General features: G+C 38.3%; 1 protein-coding gene across 7 annotated transcripts in view; it reads left to right on the top strand.

Annotated features, from left to right (window-relative positions):
• The first annotated feature begins 589 nt into the window (after positions 1 to 589).
• The window catches only part of PRP4K (pre-mRNA processing factor kinase PRP4K), a 36,567-nt gene continuing 14,111 nt past the window's right edge, over positions 590 to 23,045 (top strand). For 3 of the 7 annotated variants that reach the window (XR_014022306.1, XR_014022307.1, XM_081296315.1), the window contains exons 1-6: positions 590 to 913; positions 8,513 to 9,712; positions 12,036 to 12,212; positions 18,963 to 19,118; positions 20,446 to 20,527; positions 21,717 to 21,927. Coding sequence is in view for 2 of the 7 variants with exons in the window: in XM_081296315.1 (XP_081152441.1) it covers positions 873 to 913; positions 8,513 to 9,712; positions 12,036 to 12,212; positions 18,963 to 19,118; positions 20,446 to 20,527; positions 21,717 to 21,927 (1,867 nt within the window). In the remaining 5 variants the exon portion in view is untranslated. The remainder of the gene's footprint in view (positions 914 to 8,512; positions 9,713 to 12,035; positions 12,213 to 18,962; positions 19,119 to 20,445; positions 20,528 to 21,716; positions 21,928 to 23,045) is intronic. The other 4 variants (XR_014022308.1, XR_014022309.1, XM_081296316.1 and 1 more) reach the window with 2 other exon arrangements.

Genomic DNA, 23,045 nt, shown 5'->3' with positions numbered 1-23,045 from the left:
TGTCGCTTGTAAACGTTTGATGAATTAATAAATTAAGTTGATGTTTACTTTTAACTCTGGCTTAAAAAAAAAAAACTTTTCCAAAACAAAAAAGCAACGTAGTTGTGGGGGAGCCCCTGAAATCTTCGCATTTCACTCGTCCAAGTGGTATTACCATGCAAGTATAGTTGGTGAGGAAGTTTTAAAGGAAGTTTTTGCCAGTATGTTCTTACATGTTTTTTCTTCTTTAAAAATTTGGTTTGCGGAAGTCTGGAACTGGCTTCAAAATCACAATCTAGCATTAAATATAAACTTGTGTGCTTGTTCTTCTCCCCCACTTATCCTGTCCTATCAGGATGCTTATGCTTAGTCTCCAAATTAAACATTTCTAAGACCAAAAGGGGACCTGGGAGATAATTCACATCATGGTTGAGAAAAGTAAAACCGGCCTATGAGCCCTCCACTAATCAAACAGCAACAAGGAAGAGACAAAAATATTATTTATTCACCCAACTTTGGGCCCATACTGAACCAGCTCTCAGAACTGCACACACGAAAAAAATAACCCACTCCCTTTGTTTCCCTCTCCAGCAAGTTCCGAGAACTGCTCCGTTACAACATTGACCGTAGATCAAGCCCCGCAAATCACTCGCCTTTAGTTTCAATAGGCACCTCCCCCACGGGCCCGGAAGTTACGTCACGACGCTCCGTACTCCGTCCCCGGATGTAGGGTTTTATATCCGGATTCTTAGCGCGGAGTTAAGAGTACCGCTTTCCCCTTCGCGCGTTGCACATGCGCTACGGCTTTTTTTCACCCCCCCATTTCCACTTCCACTAGCTTCCACCGTCCGGGGAACCGCCGCTACTGCCGCCGAGGAGTCAGGAAGTTCAAGATGGCTGCCGCGGAGACTCAGTTGCTGCGGGAGCAGCCCGAGTAAGTAGTCTCTGTTAGTGGGCTGGAGGCCGGAACCCGGGAAGCCGCGGAGTGGGAAACCGTGGAGACCTGCACGGACCGGCGGGAAAGTTCAGGCCTAAACGGCGAGAGCCAAACTTTGCGTTTCTACGAGTGATCCGTTGTGGGGAGGGAGGCGTGGAGAGCAAGGCTGGCGGCCTTCGAGCTTCGCTTTCCCAGAGGCAGCGGCTGTTGGGGCAAAGGCGGCCGCGGCCTGTCGCGCGTCGTTGCCCCGGGAGGCGAAGGCGCGAGCGGCCTCTACAGGTCCGGTGCGTGTGGCGGCTGCCAAGGCTCTGAGGTCGCGCCTTCCTACTCCTCTCCCGGGGACGGAGCCTAGCTCTCCTGTCTGAGCACTCGGCGGCATGGTGTTGGGGACTCGAGGGGCAGTGGAGTCAGGCGGGGCAAACCTTCAGTCTTTTCTTCCGCATATAGTTCCCCGCCTCGACCTACTACTTCTGTCAGTTTTAGGACCTAAAAGGATCGAGAAAGGGGTGCTAGGGTCGCACTCTTTGACCGTCCCAGAACTGGCCCTGGCTAGCCTTAAACCTTCTCTCTCTACCCAGAACTTTTATTGCAGCAGCCACCTCGGTTTTGTTTTTTTCTTCCCCTGCCTATTGGCAACTTGCAAACTTGAGGCAAAGTAAGATCGAGGCCTGCTTTTTGGTTTGGGGGTTTGTTTTTTGTTTTTGTTTTTGCCGGATTTTATAGCCTCTCTTTAGGAGGACGAATGAAAGAAGAGTGGGAATTGCAGCTAACTGCTTACAAACCGAACTGTACTTCTGTAGTTAAGCTAGTGTAAGAATCCTTGCAACCGTGTGAAAACATACTTAAGCAAATAGTTGCTTAACTAAAAGCAGTATTTTGTTTTTCATGTTTATACTGGGAAAACTTAAAACAAGAACCTAAAAGTGGATTTTAAAACAATATTCCTGTAGCAACCCTCTTTTGCATCTATATTATTTGATTTGTTTCCAGCCATCTTAGGAAAGAGGTAGGTGTACCCTTCCAGCAACTTGCGAAGGGGGAAAGTTTTGCCACCAAACAATCTGACACTTCTTTGCTGTGCAGCCAGTTCTGGGCTCCTTAGTCATTTGATTTTCTCAGCTAGATGGAGAATTGAACCATTTTATTCTAGGCATTTGAAAATTGCATTTTCCCCCCATAATATGACTTAGCAGAGAAAAAACGGACTCTAAAAGTTTTAACTAGACTTACAGCTTCTTGTTTTTCAACGAGTTAACTGTGGCACAATTAGAATACAAATCTTATGCTGTATAGCATTTTGAGGAGTGAGTCAGCTATATTTCATTTACATATTTGAATAATACTTGATTTTAATAATATATACCCTTTGTTTAGTCCCTTGCACTGTAAATAAGCTGAGATAGTTTTGGGTTTCCCCTACCTTCTATACAGAATGGTTTGTGTAAATGAAATATTTAGTCTATATGTGTCCTACTTTCACTAATTTGAAAATAGTTAAAATAACATTTTGACGTGAAAGCACCTACTATGCTTGGTGATCATGGTTAGTGTTCAGATATAGCATCTAAACAGTTTTATAGTTACATGAAATGTATTCAAAATGGAAAATTTAGAATGAATAAATAAAAAGAAGGGGTTAACTCCTCAAAGGTTTTTTAAGTAGTGGCTTTTACATTGTTAGACTCTTAAATTCAAGCTTTTTAAACTTATTTGCATAAACCAAAGATAAGATGTTCCTCAAAGCATTGAACAGACTTATTTAATTCATGTAAAACCTAAATGAGAGTAGATACTGTTATTTTCCATGTTTTTACAGATGATGAAACTGGAGCACAGAGTAACTTGCCCTAGGTCACACCAAGCAACAAACTCATTTAAACCTTGGCAGTCTGGTTCTAAAACACTGTTCCTAGTTATTGTATTGTCTGGCCTTCCATTATACATTGTGGCTCCTTTTAAAATTACCTTTAAGGTTTTCAGATCATTTTTACTTCTTGTCAGTGTCTCAGAAAGATCCATAGGAAAGGTGGCAGGTGGTGCTGGGCATTAAAAACAGGGTCTTGGTACCTATTAAACAATATCCTCCTCTACTGACCTGCATCCCAAGCCAAAAATGATTTTTTGCTGTGACATTTCTAATTTAATGAAATTTAGATTCCCAAACTTGATTTGCAAGAGGTGTTTGTTTTAAGACTGGTCTTTGGGTTTACATCAGTATTGATTCTGAATCAGAGGTGTTTCATTTTGTCAGAGAAACAGACTTAATTACTTGTTTTTTCTTTTTTTTTTAAGCTGCGGCCTTCACTTTGTTTACCATTAAAAACATTTTTAAGAAAAATTTTCAAGCTTAAAAACTGTTCCATTTATGCACAGAATTAATGAGTTCTGTGTGTTTCCAAAGCTAAATTGAATGCTTCCCAGATAATTCATTAACACTAATCTCTAGAAAATACATGTGAAAGGGGAAGTAAAAATAAAAACAATGATTGGTATTTGGTACTTTATGTTATTTTGAAATTGTTCCATCACTGTTTTTATTGGATAAAGCTTAAATACTGTTAAAATACCCCAATATTGTCTGCACTTCCCATTCATCTTTACTCTCAAATGATGTGATTCAAAGTATGTTACCTAGAACTTAATAAGTTCTCAATAAGTATTTGTTTTATGCCAGACCTGTTGTGGACAGGTTGGTATGCACATCCACCTGCTAAGTGTTTAAAGTTAAATTGGAAAATGTAAATACAAAGCATAAATTTATATTTGTGGAATTTATATAGTGGATACTGTCAGTGTTAATGTCCAAGACCATCAGTTTTCTTAACAAGGGAACTTTTCCCAAGACTTTAGAAGAAAATTGTTGATAATGAGCCTGATTCAGCTGCCTTAGAACAAGTTCATTGTATATAATATGCCATGCCACTGTCATGCTGAATTCAGACTACCTTTTTTGTGGAGCTGGAAAAAGGAATGGAAACCAGGACATTGTGCATTCTAGGCAAGCAAGCACTTAAACACAGAGTGTAATTCTTGTTTTCTATGAAATTTGCTTTAAGAGATCAAATGAGGGTGACAGTTTGCCATATGCATAGGCCAATACAAGAGAATGCTAGGATTGATTATTATGGTTAACAAAGGTAGCCCTTCAACCTCCTGGAACTTGGAAACCTCATCTATCACATGGAGAGACATTTCATTATTTTTTGACATAATAATATTCAATAAATTACAGTAGAAACTGGGGTCACTGATGGAAATTGTTCTTTTGGAGAGGGGCATCATGATATAAATCCTGATTCCCAGAAGCACTAGGAACTAAATTTTTACCTTTCTCTTTATGGGCAAACTTTTTAAGAATTTTGAATTGAAATCAACTAAGACTTTTGTAAATTAATTGTAGAAAGCATTAAAAAAAGATCAAAAAGCAAACTTTTCTTTGGGGAAGGGGTGACTATATAAATCAGTTTAGTATTCTACATTAAATAGGTGAACATGTATTATATCTGTGCATTCTGAGGTTGGGGTTGGGCAGACTTAACTGCTGATATAACTGAACAAGAGCAAAATCTTAGCTTTCAAGGAGTCTGTTAAAGTAAAAAAACAGCTTTAGTTTGGTGAATATAGCTTTTGCAGGTTGTTCTAGAGTACCTGCTTTAGGTTAAATCATCTTCTAGGTTCTAGGGATAGAGCAATGAACTAAGTAGATCAAAAATTCTGAAGAAAAGAGTATCCACCAAGAAGTAGATTAGGAATGGTGGTGGTTATTGTAGAGAAAATTTAAGCACAGAAAGGGAGTATGTGTGGGATGGGAATTGCAACCAAAATGGAGTTGGGCAGACTTAACTGAGAAAGTAACATTTCAGCAGATCCCTGGGTAGACAAAAGGAACAGGTCATACTTGTATCTGAGGAAAGCATTGCTGGAAGGAGACAACCGCAAGTACAAGTACCAAGGCCCTGAGGTGAGAAAATACTTATTGTTCAAGTAAAGCAGTTTGACAGGATGAATGCATGAGGGGAGTAGTAGATTCAAGACTTGGGGAGGTGGGGCAGTAGCATAAGGCCTCACAAAGGATTTTAGTTTTACTGTGAATAAGATAAGCATTAAGTTATATGAAGAGTAGCAACATAATCTGACATTTTAAAAGCATTTTCAATCAATTGGTGGAGCTTCTGACTGGCAGAATAAGCCTTCTAACTGGGTTGTTGTATGTGTGACCTTAGACAAGTCCCTTAAACCTTCTCAAAACCTCAAAGTCACATCTGTCATGTGAAAAGACATTTCTTGAGTACTTAGTTTGACAACCTTTTATAGTGTGAACATTTCTTGTTGTTGCAGCAAACTTGATTTATCTGTAGTATTATTTCCCCAGTTTTCACAATTGAGGACAATGAAGCATAGAGAAGCAACTTACCTAAGGTTACAACTGTTATGTCATGTTAGAGCATTTTTAACCAGGTAGTTTGACTATAGAATCCATGTTCTTTGATAACTTATAACATTCAAAGTAACTGCCTTGTCTGCTCCACATAGTTACGTGAATAAATAAATGTATGTATCCAGTATCTACTCACTTATATCAGCTTACTTTTGTAACACTTTGGAGTTCATATTAGATAGGATTGTAAACCTCACAATACCATTTTAGATAGATACTGTTATTTTCTGCAATTCATAAATGAGATACCTAAGGACTGATCCTTACCAAAGCCTCACAATTAGTAAGTTGTAGAACTAAGATTTTAACCTAGGCATTTTGGCTCTAGAGACTGTTTAATCTTCTCAGCTATCTTTTATCTGGAGGACATTTGGAGAGTATCTAGGTAGTTTGATTTCAAGCTTAGTGACTAGAATTATGTGCTTTAGGTACTTAGATTTTATGTGCCTGACAACCATTCTTGATCTATCATAATTTGAATTAGTCTAATATTTTTCAGACATTTCCCCTGTAAGTCAAGGTTTAGGAAAAAAGACATATACCCCATCTTCTGGATTGTAGGATAAGAGATTTCTGGGAAAAGGAGATGGATGGCTGTGTATCCTATATCAGGAACAAAGTTGAAATGTTTCTGGATCTTCTACTTATATCTTTGATTCTTTTTTCTAATGTTAAAGAGCAGTGTTGGCGTTTTGTTGTTGTGTGTACAAAGATACTGCATTTTCTTTTTCCAGGTCTTTGAGGAAAAAATAATGATCCAGAGAACACTAGTATTTCTCCATTATTTTCTCATACTCCATTAGAGTTGGCCCAGGTTAAAACCTGATGTTTTATCATAGGACACAGCTTCCTCTGCACATCTGTCACTACTGTTTGCTTTCCTATACTCTGGTACCAAAGATGGAGATTGGCAAAGAATAAAAGTTCTTTGCTTTTGATGTCTGGTGGTGGCTATGTGTTCTCCACTGCACTCCCCCTTTGTCACCTAATAACTCTCAGTCATATCTCCATTTTCCACACCCTTACAGCCACCCCATGTTTATTGAAGACTGAGACCTGACTGGAGGACCACACTCTATACCTAACTCCTGCTGTAATTCTCAGAAATGTCAGTGCCTTAATAAACAATCCCACCAGCTGTCTAGTCTTGCAGTTCCTGGGCCTCTGTGACTCTAAAGAGCTTTTAGTTCTATCTCAACCTCTCACTCCCAAAATCAACTTATTTTGTCTCCTGGAATTGATCAACTTGGAGATCTTGGCTACTCTTAGACCATGTTCTTCTACGGTCTGATGTCCTAGTTTGCTGTGTATGATTAAGTTTTTTGCAACTTTTCTCTCTGAAATTCTTTTAAATTCACTTTTCTTTAGAACAGTGATACTTAGCTTTTATTTTTAAATCCACATTTCTTCTCAGTTAACAGCTTTTCTCTTTCTTCAAAGTCCCTACTTAATAAATCACTTTGGGTTTCTTTTCTGTGATCTACAAAATACACCCCTGACCATTTCTAAAAATGAGTTTAAGTGATCCTTCAGTGTTTCCCCACTAATGCCTTTATTTGTGCCTTCATCATTGCAGTCCCTCAGTGTATTATGGTTGTATCATGTAACTTTGTTTTCCACTGAACTGTAATTTCCTTGAGGAAGGCAGATAATTGTTTTGTATATTATTGTTTACCTGATACCTAGCTTAATGCCTACTGTGGTGATCCTTTTTTTTCTTTTTTTTTTTTACTACAAGTTGGCTCAGTATTGCATACCTTGTAATCCCAGCTTCTCAGCTGTCTGAGTTAAAAAGATCACAAGTTCAAGGCCAGAGTAGGCAACTTAGAGGCTGCCTAAATTTTCTTGAGACAGGGATATAGCTTGCCACTGGGTTCAATCCCCAGTATCACCTCCCACCCCCTGCCCAAAAAAAAAAAAAAACTCAAGGATTGCTGAATAAGCTTGTGAGCTCTTACAACAATTTTGGCTCATTGGTACAGAGTTTTCAGTCTGGAATCACTTGGCCTCTCCCTGTGACTTGGGATGGAGGGTGAGGTGGACAAACCTGCTTACCTTGAGGCTGCCAGGAGGGACAGAGAGTGGCTGGGGACAAAATAAACCCTTCAAAGGCATTCCCCCAGTGACCTAATTCCTCCAACTCAGCCTACCTCCCAAAGTTTCCCCTACCTCCCAGTAGCACCAGCAGCTGGGAACCAAATCTTCAACATGTGAGCCCTTGGAAGACATTGCCGATTCAAACTATAACAGAATATATCATTTGAAGCCTTGACAAAATAATCCATATTTTCCTCTAAAAATAGTGTGATGTCCTGAATCCAGTTTAAAGTTTTGTTTTGGATCTTATTTTAGGATATGATTTATTATGGAATCACTTTAAAGGGGAAAGTTAAGTATAGCATTTAGTAGGGTTGATGTATAAGTTATATTTTATAAAAAGAATGTTTTGAATTTAGGGTGGGCTTATCAAGGCATAACCCCATCATAAGTCAAAGAGCATCTGTAATACTGTTGAACATGTAGTTAACCTGGAATTACTAAGCACTGTGGGCTTAATAAATTTAGAATCAAACTTTTAAACCCAGTACAACTCAAACATGTAAGCACAGAACTTCCCTTGGCTTTGTTTTGGTTTTGCATAGCACCTGATAATATGAACATAGTTTGAGAAACCAATGTCTCATTTGGAAATCAGAAAGATTAAATAATTTGAACAAATATTGAGTCAAACCATATAAAATTGCTTAAACTAAAGTGTAGTTGATTTGTAAAATGTTCTTTAATGTCACATAGTTGCTTTGTGGCAGCTAAGGTCAAGAGTCCTTACTCCTGGTTAGTTTTCTTTGAAGTTTTAACCCTTGGGGATATTATACTGCCAACATCAGCAGTGTACATTGATTGTTTATTTTGGGACCAGCTCATTATTGGCTCAAGATATTTTTTTCAGGGTGTGCAAGGGTTGATTGGGTGAAATATGCTCAAAACAAATGATCTGCTAGATTTATTATAGAGGAAGTTTTCTGAACTTCAAGTTGGAAAAGGAGATTTGTCTCCCAATCTACCCCATTATTTGTTTGCTCTAATACTTTGTGGGTGCAACCGTGAGCAACAAGTTAAAGAAAAAATAGAGAAATAAAATGTGTTTCCTGCATTTACAGGCTGGAAGATGCTGATAATTCTGAAAAGAGTATAAATGAAGAAAATGGAGAAGTATCAGAAGACCAATCTCAAAATAAGCACAGTCGTCACAAAAAAAAGAAACATAAACACAGAAGTAAACATAAGAAACATAAACATTCCTCAGAAGAAGACAAGGATAAAAAACATAAACATAAACATAAACATAAGAAACACAAAAGAAAAGAAGTTATTGATGCTTCTGACAAAGAAGGTATGTCCCCAGCAAAAAGAACTAAACTTGATGATTTAGCTTTGCTTGAAGACTTGGAAAAACAGAGAGCCTTGATTAAAGCTGAACTTGACAATGAGTTAATGGAAGGAAAGGTCCAGTCTGGGATGGGGCTCATTTTACAAGGTTATGAGTCTGGCTCTGAAGAAGAAGGGGAGATTCATGAAAAGGCAAGAAATGGAAATAGATCTAGTACTAGATCTTCAAGTGCAAAGGGTAAACTTGAACTTGTGGACAATAAAAATAGTACAAAAAAAAGAAGTAAAAGCAGATCCAAAGAACGGACTAGACATAGGTCAGATAAAAAGAAAAGTAAGGGAGGTATTGAAATAGTTAAAGAGAAAATAACTAGGAGCAAGTCAAAGGAAAGGAAGAAGTCCAAAAGTCCATCCAAGAGAAGTAAGTCTCAAGATCAAGCAAGAAAATCAAAATCCCCTACCCTTAGAAGGCGATCTCAAGAGAAAATTGGGAAGGCCAGATCTCCTAATGATGAGAAGATTAAAATTGAAGATAAAAGTAAGACAAAAGATAGGAAAAAATCCCCAATTATAAATGAAAGTAGAAGTCGTGATCGAGGTAAAAAATCCAGATCCCCAGTTGACTTACGAGGTAAATCCAAAGACAGAAGGTCGCGGTCCAAAGACAGAAAATCAAAAAGGTCTGAAACTGATAAAGAAAAGAAGCCAATTAAATCTCCCTCTAAAGATGCTTCTTCTGGGAAAGAAAATAGGTCACCCAGTAGAAGACCTGGTCGTAGTCCTAAAAGAAGAAGTTTGTCTCCAAAACAACGTGAAAAATCAAGAAGAAGTAGATCTCCACTTCTAAATGATAGAAGATCTAAGCAAAGCAAATCACCTTCTCGAACTCTGTCTCCGGGTAGAAGAGCCAAGAGCCGATCCTTAGAAAGAAAACGAAGAGAACCCGAAAGAAGACGACTTTCTTCTCCAAGGTAATGTCTTTACAAAATATTAATGCTTTTTACCGATATGCTGTATCTTAAATGGGAAGTAGAACTTAAGGATAGTTAAAAATGAGGAAATCGTGAGTTCACGATTTTATAATCTAGTCCTGTCATTAACATTTATGCTTTTGACAGTGAGATTAGGTATTTTTTTTTTCCAAGTTCTTGGTTTAATTTAGTATCTAATTTGCTAGGTCATTCATTTAAATCCATGTAATTTAACTACTGAATCTTCATGAGATTATCTAAAACTCATGTGGTGGGGATGGAAGATTAGATCAAATTTTTAAATGATGTAGAATCAGAAGCTATGTGATTATAGGATCATAGAACTAAATTTGGGGATGTGTGTAGGGAGATTCAGACCATTTTGAACTACTTTAGAAACTGGTTTTATTAATATCTGCTGTATATTCAGTAATTGTATAAACTTGCTGGCAAAGATTTGCTTATTAGGAAAATGTTAGTTTATAAGAATATTAATTCCTAGCCATTTACTATATTCATATTAGTTTTTTATTGTATGGGTATCAGTATAATTTTAGAGTTTAAATCATCACATTCTCAGAAATTTTCAAGAGTTGTTTTTACAGTGCTTTTAGAGATAATTTTGATTCTTTGCTCTTCACTTCTAAGTGGTATGTTTTAATGAAATAGCCTCCCTTTAACTTTTTGTGTTGAAGCCCGTATTAGTCTTGTTGATTGTCGAATTGAAAGTGTTTCTTAGTTATCCTGATAGTCTTTCAGTTTGAAGAGGCAATTCAATACCAGACCTGTGTATTTGAAACAGACAAAATGCTTTTAATTATAAAAGTGGTATGTGCTAAAGAGAAATTCAAATAATGCAGAAACCCATAAGTTCTCTCCTCCATCCTTCTATAACCACTCCAACAATTTTGTGCCTTCTAACCCGTTTTCTATGCAAATATAAGTGTTTTCTTATAAAAATGGAGTGATTATTTACATTAACATAGTATTCTTTTATGAATACTTCAGTGACATTACATATAGAATCTTTTAATTCTTTATAACAACATGGTATGTATTTCACAGGGTATATGTACCAAAAGTATCCAGTTTTGTTGAAACTGATGAAAATTTAGATTGATTCACGATTTTCACTGTTGTGTGCAAGATCTTCATGGCTTATGTGTGAGGCTTCAGCAAATGATTCTGAGAAGTTGACTTGCAAAATCTACTGGTGTGTGCATTTACATTTTAGAAAGTCTTACTGCCAAATTTCCTTTCAGGAAAGTTAAACCACCTTCTGCTTCCAAGACTATGCAGACAGTCCTTTTCCCCCAAACCCTTATTAACTAAGAAATCATATAATTACCAGTTTGTCACCTTAAAAAGGGGAGGGGACATTTTAAATTTGAATGCCCTATCAGTAGAGGTTAAGCATTTTTATTTTCATTGCATTTAAGCAAATAATTCTCCCTGACTGCTACATTCTTATCCTATCATTTACAGTTTTTAACTGGTCTTTGAAAAGAGTGTGTAAACAGAATATATATGAAAAACAATTTTTCACAGATGGCCCTATCAAGAAGTATTGCATTTCTGAATCAAAGTCTACTTTGCTTGTTTTGGCTAGATCAAAAAAAGATTCTTTTAGGTTCTGTATACCATGTCCAAACACATAAGGCAGGTTGTGTTTTCATCCAGGGGGAAATACTATAATGTTATTACTTGTGAAGACAAACCTATTTACAAGTTGTCCTGATTGTTTGGATTGACTAGTTCTAGGCAAATCTGAAAGAGCATCTGAAAGAAATGTTCAAAACCTAAAAAAATGAAGTTGCAGAAAGGCTTATAATAACATTGATATCATGTTGAACAGACTAAAACTTAAGGGAAAGTTGATTTTGCATAGGAGAGGCTGAGGTATTTCCTCAATTTTGAGGTTTACCATTGTAAGATACTATTATACAAAATTGATATTAAAGGTACAGTTCTTAACTGCAGAAATGTCACGTTATAGAAATAAACTTCCAACTGAGGAAATGGAATGATATTACCCTTTTAGGAAACTTTTGAGTTGTTAATTTGAAATTGTAATCAATGGCTTTATGAATGTGGATAGGCTTTAACACTCTTCAAATTGTGAGGCCTAGCAAACAGACTTTTATTGAATGTTTCATAATACCAAAATGTCATTGTGGTCCTCAATTGAATTTAAGTTTTTATTTAAAACACATCAGTTTGTATCATTATCATTAGATTGATGTCTTAAGATATTCTTTATATGTAGAACAGATTCTTTTAGGTCGATTTGTTATTCTGTTAACTTGCATATTTTCCCCTTAAGAACACGACCTCGAGATGATATCCTCAGTAGACGTGAAAGATCAAAAGATGCCAGCCCTATTAATAGGTGGTCTCCAACCCGAAGAAGAACAAGTAGATCTCCCATTAGAAGAAGGTCGCGCTCCCCACTTAGACGTAGCAGATCTCCAAGAAGAAGAAGCAGGTCTCCTCGGAGAAGGTAAATATAATTAATTACATATGTTATTACTGATTAATTAACTTTTGAATGTTTTTGAAGCTCCATTTAGCTCAGTTAAGTTTTCCTATAGAGCATTTTTCTCTGAAAATTTTTAGCTGAGATCCCATATTTTGTGTTTGCCAAAATGTGATGTTTCATAAACATTAATTTGTCTTTAATATAGTTTCCCATCAAATCATTGTTCATTAAAAATTCAGTCTTTTAAGGGCTGAGGATATAGCTTGGTTGGTAAAGTGCTTGCCTTGCATGCACAATGTCCTGGACTCAATCCCCAGCACTACCAAAATATATATATATATATATATATTTTTTTTTTTTTTTTTTTTTTTTTAAGTAGGACTTTCCCTTTTTTTAAAGAGAGCTAAATACTAAATGAGCTAGGTTTAAAGATCTTGGTGTTTTAGCTGACAGGCTCAGGGGGTGGTAAATAATTAACTAAGTTTCTTTTTATAATTATTATGTATAATTGACTCCTGAGGAGTCTTGGTCAAAAACCTATGTAATTCACTGTTAGAAAACCATTTTTTCCTACATACATGTAGTTAATCAAAAAGAATGTTTTTAAAGCAGGGAATCGTGTTTTTAAATGCATATGTACATTAAACCGTAGATGAACATTCACTTGCCAATCTTATAATATTTTTTGATTGAATATGATTTAAAGACAACATATCCAAGGCTTGTATTTACAAATCTCTGAAAATTTTTGTATACTATATTCCTGGATGTAGAGATACATGGTCTGAGAGTACTTTCGGACAGTGAGGGCTTTTTAATACCACCCTTACGCATAATTCTCTTCCACCCAATTTTATTGTGTTTTGTATGCTTTAAGAGTCAGTGTAAGCATTATCCTGTGTTGGTTGTTCACTGCTGAGCAAATAGTGGTGGGAGGAGAGAAGAGGGGACCTTTCTTCTAATTCTCGTTGTTGACTTCTCCACATTGTTCTCTATGACTGCTAATACAGTTATCCTTGTATTGCTTTCCTTCTGCCATCCTCTTGGTATTCCCTCTTTATTTCATGTGACTCCCATGTGATCTTTTTCTAATCATTCCTGTGTTTTGGTAACCCATCTTTAATAGCTTTGTGAGCACATAGAAGGGACATTTTTTGGAACCTTTCATCTCTAAAAAGTACCTTTTATTCTCATTGCTGATTTAGAAAGGAATAGAATTCCTGGTTGAAGTCATTCTTTGAGAATCTTTAAATCATTCTATTGATCTCTAGTTTTCAATATTGCCCTTGAGAGCCTAATTCTGATTCCTGGGTGCTTTTTTTCTTTCTTCATCTTTAAATTTAAAATAAATGTCTTGTTTTTTGTTTGTTTTGGGTTTGTTTTTGTTTTTTAACCTGGCATTTAACCATTAAGCCATATTGCCAGGTTTCTGTTCTCGTGACTAAAAGGCTCAGGGGTCACTCCAGATAAACTGGGCTAATTGAGCTGCGCAAAATAACCACACAAGAGACACAAATACCTTTTTCTTTGGGGTCGGTGTGACGGCTCCTCTGACCTTACGGGTCCGCAGGAAGAGAGAGAGCGAGAGCACGCGCTGACCCCTTTTATTGAGGAGAAGCTATTCAAATGAGGCAAGGGGTCAGCTTTCAGGGGGCTGAGTCTATCTTCATGATGTCCGCTGTCAGCAGGTTGACTGACACCTGGGTAGGTCACACCCAAGGGCACATTAAGAGAAGGGGACATACACAAGGCACTTCCATGGAAGATTCTATCCTAAACAGGGCAAGGGATTATATTACATACAAAGTAACAGGTGAGCATAGCTCCACCCATGGGGCTGTAGCAAGACACACCCATGCATGAGACACCGAACCCAAGAAGGGTGGGGAAAGCTCTACCACATTTCTGTGACTGAGCGCCTCAGCACCCAGCAGGGGAGGTGACTGAGTCACTTGCAAGGTTGGTCTCCCACACCATATTCCCAGCCCTTTTTAATATTTTGAGACAGGGTCACACTAAGTTGCTTTAGAGCCTTGCTAAGTAGCTGAGGCTGGCAGTTCTACTGCCTCAGCCTTGGGATTACAGGCATGCACCACTGTGCCTGGCTCTCTCTCTTTCTCTCTTTTCTTGCTATTGTTTACATTTTCATTTGAAGACTTTCCTCAGAAAGCTGCATCAGTCAGCGTTTTCTGTTCTAATTTCATAGTTAGACACTTAAAAAGCTGAATGGAAATTGTCTTCAACTGGAGACTACCACTTCATGGTATCACTTTAGGAACTAGAGACTTTTTAAGATACCAGTCTTTTCTCTGGGCCTAGTAAGTTTTTCAGAATTCTCTGACATCCTATATATAAACCTGGTACAGTAGAGTTCTGATTCTTCATGATGTAAACTTTCCCTTCACCTCTGTTTTTGGTAAAGCACCACCAAGTGTCTTGTATCAATTTTTATAACAACCTCAAAGTAAACTTTTTAAAAGTTTATTTTTTAGTGGTGGGGATTGAATCCAGGCCTTGTGTGTACTAGGCAAGTGCTCTACCACTGAGTATACCTAACCCTAACCCTATTACCAGCCCCAAGAAAATAAATCTCCCACCCCTGCTTTGGTACCAATGGTTGAACCCAGGGACACTGTACTAATAAGCTATACCCCCGGCCCTTTTGTTGTTGTTCTTGTTATTGCTGTTGTTTGTTTGAGACATGGTCTTGCTAAGTTATTGATAACTGATCTCATACTTGCAATCTTCTGCTTTAACCTCCCCATCACTGGAATTAAAGGTACATGCCACTGTGCCCAGCAAGTATCTTAAGTATTCTGTCACATTATGAAGGGAGTGTTTGGCATTTTCCACTGAAGTGGGGAGGGGAATATACAAGAGTCTGTTTCTATAGGCTTTCAACCAATTATTTCCAACTTTTACCTCATACTCCATCCTTTAGAGTTTACGGAGTTCCTGGCCTCTTTAGAGTGTTATGCTCAGATTTGTCTCTGTCCTACTTTGTGTGTTTGAACTCATGTTCAACTTTATTTGATTTGTTACTCTTCCATTCAGTTTGCACATTTTAAAGCTGGCATGATGACACATACCTATAATCCCAGCTACTCAGGAGGCTGAAAAGGAAGGATCAAGAGTTCCAGGGTAACCTGGGCAACATAGTGGGACTCTATCTCCAAAATAGTAATGATGATAATAATAATAATACCTAATTTGCACATTTGATGATTTTTCTTGGCATCTCTGCAATCATGTATTCGCATTCTCTTTATATTGTGTTTATTGAAACGTAATTTTTTAATATGTATTTTTTAGGTGTAGTTGGTCACAATACCTTTATTTAATTTATTTTTATGTGGTGCTGAGGATCAAACCCATTGCCTTACATGTGCTAGGCGAGTGCTCTACCGCTGAGCCACAATCCCATCCCCAAAACATAATTTGTATAAAATAAAAGTCACCTTCTTTTGTGTAGGTTGAGTATTGGCAGGCACATACAGTCACAGGGTAGAGAACATCTCCCTTAGTAGTCAGTCTCTTCCTTCATTCTAGCCCTGGGTAACCAGTTGTGTATTTTCTGTTCCTATAGTTTCAACTTGGTTTTCCTAGAAAACCTTTTTTATATTTTTCATAAGCTTACATAATTAATCATGTAGTTAAAAATGAGTATGAATAATAGCGTAAACAGCTTAGAGAATGGGGTTGACTTTTGGTAATCATACAATTCAACTGAAGAGACCAGAGGAAAACATTTTTACTGTATTCATTGGTATGGATTCATTAGCTTTCTGTGTACCACACAACCTTGGTACTATAAGAATACAAAGAAGGGCAGGGGACGCCTCCGGTGGTCCTAGCAGGCTGGTACTCAGTGGGACACAGAGAAAAGCAGGTGAATTGGTGGTTGGCAGGAGCCTGGCACCCTCTGTTGGCCACAGCAACACAGGGATCCTCTGATTGGGTAGACACAATGCACACAGCTTCCAGAGAGATCAAAAGCTGCAGGTTCTAAGAAGGTGGAGTGCCAGGATGGACTTGCGCCAAAAGCCAGCATGAGGCAGGCAAAGGTGCAAGCTGGGCAGCCACTGTGTGTACTCAGTACACGCTCCCACCACGCAGCCAGGGCAGCGCTGCCACACCCTCCAGCCTTGCAGCCACTGCTGGCGCCTCTTCCACAGAGTGAGTTAGAAGATGTGCCCAGTTCTGCTGTGTGTTCCAGAGCCTTCCTGGAGAAGTGCCTCCTGTCGGGGTCACAGCAGCTGACAGCCCAACCCACTGGCCACCGATGGAGCACCTCCTGGACCAAAGGATTTTCATTTGAAAGAAAGGGAGGACAATTCCCAGCTTCCCTGTTCCGCCCTCTCTTCTCAGACGGCCAGGCCATGCCATGCCATGACCAAGAAGGCGGCAGTGTCCAGAAGAAGAGACTTTTCCTGGCAGCTCCACAGTGAGGATCATGGACTGAGTTTGTTCTGCTGGGATTCATGCTTCCTACAAGCTTTCTAGGAGGCCTTATGCCGCAGCTCTTCCTCAGGACCAGAAGAGCCTCCAGTGTTCTCTGGCTCATAGGTTTGCTCCCACACTGCCCAGCCTCCAGCTGCCACAGCCCAGTGCCTTCTGCCCTTGATGGTGATGGTATTATGGTGTGGGGAAGGCACTAGGGCCAGCTGAGTTACAGAGTTGGTAGTAGCAGATTCCCCAGTGGCATGCCAGTGCAAGGCCATCCTCATCCCCACGTGATGGCTAGCGCCAGCGCTGGAAAACCCACCAACCAGGCTGTCTCTCCAGCACCTGAGAGCACCTTCATTAGGACCAGCTCACAGCCACAGAAGCAGCTGGTGGCTGCTACTACTATGAGGGCAAGTTACAACTGGTAGCTTCTGCTTCTGCTGTCAAGCAAGGCTAGTACTTTTCTAGGGCTCAGCCTCTTGTGCCTGTGCAAGTCCTTTGAGTAGTGCCAGGACACTATTGCATGTGTGAAGGGCTCTCCATTTTTACCCATGTGGTACAGAAACAGCTTAACATGGCCACTTTGGAAAAGACCAAGACAGTCAAGTAGAGCTGGTCAACCTGTTGGTGTTGCTGACCGAATGGTCAGCCCACACAACCTATCTGGCTGTGATGGCCACAGCAGTCTGCTCAGCCAGGCCTGGTGGACCGCTACCGAATAATGACACACCGTTGCCATGGGGTGGAGCAGGTATTACTAAAGCTGCTGCTGGAGGTGTCACAGGGCCTGTCACTCAACCTCAAATTCCTGATGGACTCCTGCTCCATGGCAGTGGCTAGTGACAATTCACAGTACTACTGTTCACCTTCAAGGTGGGCGTAAAGTGCATGAGCACTAGCGCATTAGTACTGCTAGCCTGTGTACGCAAGGGGAAGGTGGCACCTAGTTAACTACTAGGCAGTAGTTGTGCGCTCTTCAGTGGGCCCCTGGTATAGGCAGGGAGAGCACTGGTGGGCTTCACCAGTGAGCTGTAGTTCCTGGGTCCGCGGCCGATGTAAGCACGGAGGCCAGGGTGGGGCAGACTGCCATCTTGGGTGGTTCTATGAGCTTGATATTGACCTGAGTGCTTCCAATCCAGTGCCTCAGGGATCTGACACTATACCCCAACGGGGTGCTAAGATGTGGGACCACAGTGTGAGGCTGAGGACTTCGGCCTGCACCGTGTCTGAAGGCTGTACCCTGCTGTCTCAGGCTTTAAGAGAGAGTCTTTTCTCAGGACTCTACTGCCAGTGAATTCCAATTCTGTGAATTAGCAAATCCACAGCCCACATCCCTTTTTCCACCACCAGGCTAAAAGGAAGAATCTTATTTTCTGCCCCTCTCCATTTATACCTAAGAAATCATAGGTGAACACCCATCCCTGCCCCCATGTTAAATGCCCAAGAGGAATCTTCCAGAAGTCAGAGCCATGCACACAGCTCACAAACCCAGAAGGCCCAGGTGTCAAGCAGCCCACATAGGAGTGGGGAACAGAAAACTGGTAATCTGCTGATTGTGGTTTAACCCCTATACCCCACCTCCGTTCATCAACTGAATTTTGTTATTAATTGGGCAGGAGGGAGGACATGGATTCATTTCTTTTTTTCTTATTCCTTTTTTGTTAATTTTTTTAAGCAGTCTCGTTAAATTAGGAGTATACTCAGTGTGGAAAGAATATTACTTTGCTGGGTGATTTAAAAATGGGGGAAAGCTACTGTGAGCATATTTTATATTAATTCTTTTTAATTATTATTTTCCTCTAACTTTTTAGTTTACACCACAGAGTGTTGTTACCCCAGTGTCAGTTTCAAGTTTTTATTATGCATGTATTAGAGTATTTCATCTTTTAAAATATTATGTTTCTCAACATCAAAAAAAAGAATGCAAAGAGGGGCTGGGGATGTAGTTCAGTGCTAAAGTGCTTGCTTAGCATGCAAAAAGGTCGTGGGTTCAATTCCTGGCACGGGGGTGGGGGGGAGGAATGCAAAGAAACATATTTATTCCTCATAGAGCTTAACATACAAGTCTTTGTTCATGAGAAAAAAAAATTTTAGTTTAAAATGTTTGCTGAGAACAGTAGCTAGTTCTGTTATGTTTAGTTACACTGTTGTGATATTGTTATTTTTCTTAAATTACCTTTTTTTTAAGTAGATTATAAAGGAGTTTGGGGTTCATGATAAAATTGAGCAGAAAGTAAAGTTCTCTTATTTCTTCTCCCCACACATGTGCTTTCCCCCATTTTGACATTTTCAAAATGTGTATATATCTTCTTTACCTTCAAATAGAGACAGAGGTCGTAGGAGCAGATCACGCTTGAGAAGGAGGTCTCGTTCGCGAGGTGGTCGCAGACGAAGAAGCAGAAGCAAAGTAAAGGAAGATAAATTTAAAGGAAGTCTTTCTGAAGGAATGAAGGTTGAGCAGGAGTCTTCATCTGATGATAAGTAAGAATAAAATTTAGCCATAATTTTATTTTTCCTGTTTAGAGAAACTGTTTGACTAGAAAATTTAAGTGGCCACTTGATTACTTTAAGTGAATCAGTCATTTTTTCCTGAGTTAAAAGTTAACCTTTTGTGATGATTGGGCAAATTTATGGTGGAGGTGACGGTTTTCCAAATTTAGAAATGTCCACTTTGGCTGGTGTGAATTCTGGGCCATCATTTTATTATGAGTCTTCCCTTTATTTTGCTTGGGAATAATAGACATATTTGTCCTGTCAATCTGAGTTACCAGTTTGGGGGAAGAAATTTATGACATTTCGTTTTATGTTAAGTGTTGCCTGCTTGGTAGTTGGAGATAGCTGGTGGCAGGTAACAACCTTTTACAATGTAAAGATGGAGAAACTTTTCAATGACTAATAAAATAACAGAAACTAAGTTTTAAAACACACACTTGGTTGTCTAAATGGAATACCGTAAACATAAAACCAATTTAGTGCAGTAGTTTTCAAAAGGGGCTATTTACTTCCTTGGAGACATTTTGGCAATTGCTATCTAATGGCAGAAGGCCAGGGATACTGCATCCTCCAGTGCACATGCTAATTCTCCACAAATTATTGTCCATACCAAAAACAATAGCACTAAGGTTGAGAGACCTTGATGAAAGTTTGATAATTAAGAAAGTTGGGTAGGGAATGGGTGCTCAACATAGATCCTGATATCATCATAACAGTTGGCTTTTGTTTCTGCACAACACATTTAGCAGTTAGGATAATGGAAAAGTTGCATTGAAAAGGATCAAAAAGCTGAGGAGGAGATCTTTGGAGGGACAAGAAGGGAGGGACTGGGCCAGGGACAGTATTCAATAATTGAGTCACATTACCTTTCAGATTACAAACAAGTGTTTGCATGTGTATTTTTTTATATGAAAGGGACCAATACCTTTCATAAGCGTTGAAAGGGTTCTGTGACCCAGAAAAGGTCCTAGACCTCTTTGTTATAGGTGATAAAATTGAGTATCAGTGAGGTAAAATAAACTTTCTAAAGCCCTGAAAGAGCCAGTGGTGCTTTTTCTAAATTAGGGATCTTTCTTGTTCCCAGTTTGGGTACCATGGAATAAGTGAGAAGAAAATAGACAGGAAAGGTATATTACTAGCATTCCATATCAGAAAACTGACACAGTTGAAAAACAAGTAATGTGGCTTATGGCTTTTTTTGCTCTTACTTAATGACATTTTCCACCTATAATACTAAGACGTAAAAGAGTTACAGTTATAGAATATCTTAAGGATATTTGAAAAACGTTTTTGGTGTTTTTTTTTTTTTTTAAAGTCTCGAAGATTTTGATGTAGAGGAAGAAGATGAAGAAGCTCTAATAGAACAGAGAAGAATACAAAGGCAGGCAATTGTCCAGGTATGTGATATTTATTTATTTATTTATTTTTAATCAGTTCTCTTGAGTAGTCACTGCTCTAGTGCAGATTTTTTACTTTAATAAAAAAATGACATCTGAAGAGGTCTTCAGAAAAGAAGCACACAAACTTAGTGAGACTTGAAGGAGTTACTTTAGTTATTAAAATAGATGTTTCTCTTTATTATACATGGAATTTTGATACAAACTTCCTTTGTAAGACATGAGAATTTGAGGTTTCATTTTCTAAAAATGAACATAAATTCTAAATAGATTAGAGGAGTTTTATTTAGCAAAAATGTATGCCTTTAACTGTAAAAGCAAACATTTTAATGTCTATAAAGTAATGGCAAGCTTTCTAGTGCAAATGTGGTTGTTTATGAAACATTTGAAAAATAATTTTAAGACTAGAGTGATATAGGGTTGGGGATATAGCTCAGTTGGTACAGTGCTTGCCTTGCACACACAAGGCCCTGAATTCAATCCCCTGCACCACAAAGCAAAACAAACAAAAAATTAAATGGAGGAAGACTGGAGTGATGGAGAAAATTGAATGGGAAAAGGGTGTTATACACAGATCGTGATAAAGTCCTTCATTGATGGGATTTGCTACCATAGAAAACTCTGTTTCTCCTTGGCTAGCCTTAGATAAAGCTATGTACAGTAGGTCATTTGTGGGCTTCAGTCCTTCTACAATGCCTTCTCTCATGACAGATGACAAAAAAAGAGCTACTATGATAGCCCTTATCTCCAGTCCTTGGGGCCAGAGGTGCTTCAGAACTTAGAAATTTTTGCATTTTAGGAAGGTAATATGGTGCATCTGTGTATATCATTTAGCACCTCAGTGACATCTGAAGTGACCCATGATTATTACATTAGTATTTCTAAAATGAGATGTACTGATGGTTACACTGAGGGAATAAATAAGATGATAAACAGCATCTCATCTGGTCTGGTCAGGTCAGGTTTTGCCACATGGTTAATGTGCACCAAACAGGCAGGGGGCAAACTTGAGAATTCTTTTGAATTTTGAAATTACATAAGGGATCGTGGATCTGATTAAACCAAGGTATAAATATTGTTGTTTTACATGGACACTGTTAACTTTTCAGTGCAACAACTCTTAACAAATTAAGTAGTAAATTCATTTAGCATCCAGTTTCATGAAAATATGTCATATTGTTAATTACAGAAATATAAATACCTTGCTGAAGATAGCAATATGTCTGTACCATCTGAACCAAGCAGCCCCCAGAGCAGTACTAGAACACGATCACCTTCTCCAGATGACATCCTAGAGCGAGTAGCTGCTGATGTTAAAGAGTATGAACGGGAAAACGTTGATACATTTGAGGCATCAGTAAAAGCCAAGCATAATTTAATGACTGTTGAACAGAATAATGGTGAGTAAAATAGATTTTTGTCCTGGCCATGCATTTCTCTGAATTTTCAGCTGTATAACTTTTTAGAGAGACCATACTTTCAATGAGATTTGGGATTGAGGAAAAGTGAAAAGGAATAGAATTGTTGCTCCTGCTAACTATATCACAGTAATATATTAGATATATTGTAATGAATGTTTTGTATAAATGTTTCTTTATTCATTCACATGTCCCAAAAAATAGTATAATGAACTCCCACATTTTTGCCACCTTCTGTTCTGCTTGTTGAGGCATTTTAAAACAGATTTTCAGGTGAATATGTATATGTAATGAAATGGATAATCTTAATATTTATTATCAAGTGTCTATTGACAGATGGATGGTTTGACTCAAAATCCAATCATATGGGATAGATATCTCTTAAACCTTTCTTCAGCTTTAGTAGTTCTTTCTTTCTAATCCTGTTTTGTTTTTCTCCTCTTGCTACTACTCATCAGAGTACTGAGATTTCCTCTAACTCCAGTATTTCTTGAAAATTAATAGCTTACATTAGAAACCAGTAGATTTAGGTTTAATTTTTTTGGCAAAAATATTATATTAGTAGTGTTGTACTGTTGTATCACATGTGGTGTACAGTTGTCCTGTTTTATTGCCATTGAAAGAATGTGTTAGGATATGAGAACCACATCTATTTAATATAGTTTGCCTTTGGATGTTTACCTAATGATTTTAGCAGTCCTTGATCATTACTAAGGTACATTATTTCATTGGGGGTTCTAATATGGTGATTTTTTTTTTCTATCATTCTTTTTAATTGTTAAATTTTAGTTCTTCTATGAAAGAAACTTCCACTTTTGGTTATTCCAGAATATAGTTTGTACAGGAAAAGCAGGATGAATGTATGGTTATTTCTGTGTATTGACCAATTTTTATAATAAAAAACAGTGCCCTAGCAATCTCCAGAGAAAATTCATTAGTATTCATTCAGTTTTTTTTTAATATTTATTTTTTAGTTTTAGGTGGGCACAATATCTTTATTTTCTTTTTATGTGGTGCTGAAAATCGAACCCAGTGCCTCATGCATGCTAGGCGAGCACGCTACCACTTGAGCCACATCCCCAGCCCCATTTGTTCAATTT

The sequence above is a fragment of the Spermophilus citellus genome (assembly GCF_964194105.1).
Source record: "Spermophilus citellus genome assembly, chromosome: 5".
In the NCBI taxonomy this organism is placed as follows: domain Eukaryota; kingdom Metazoa; phylum Chordata; class Mammalia; order Rodentia; family Sciuridae; genus Spermophilus; species Spermophilus citellus.
The sequence above is the reverse complement of the archived record's forward strand: the minus strand, read 5'-3'. Positions and strand labels throughout refer to the sequence as shown.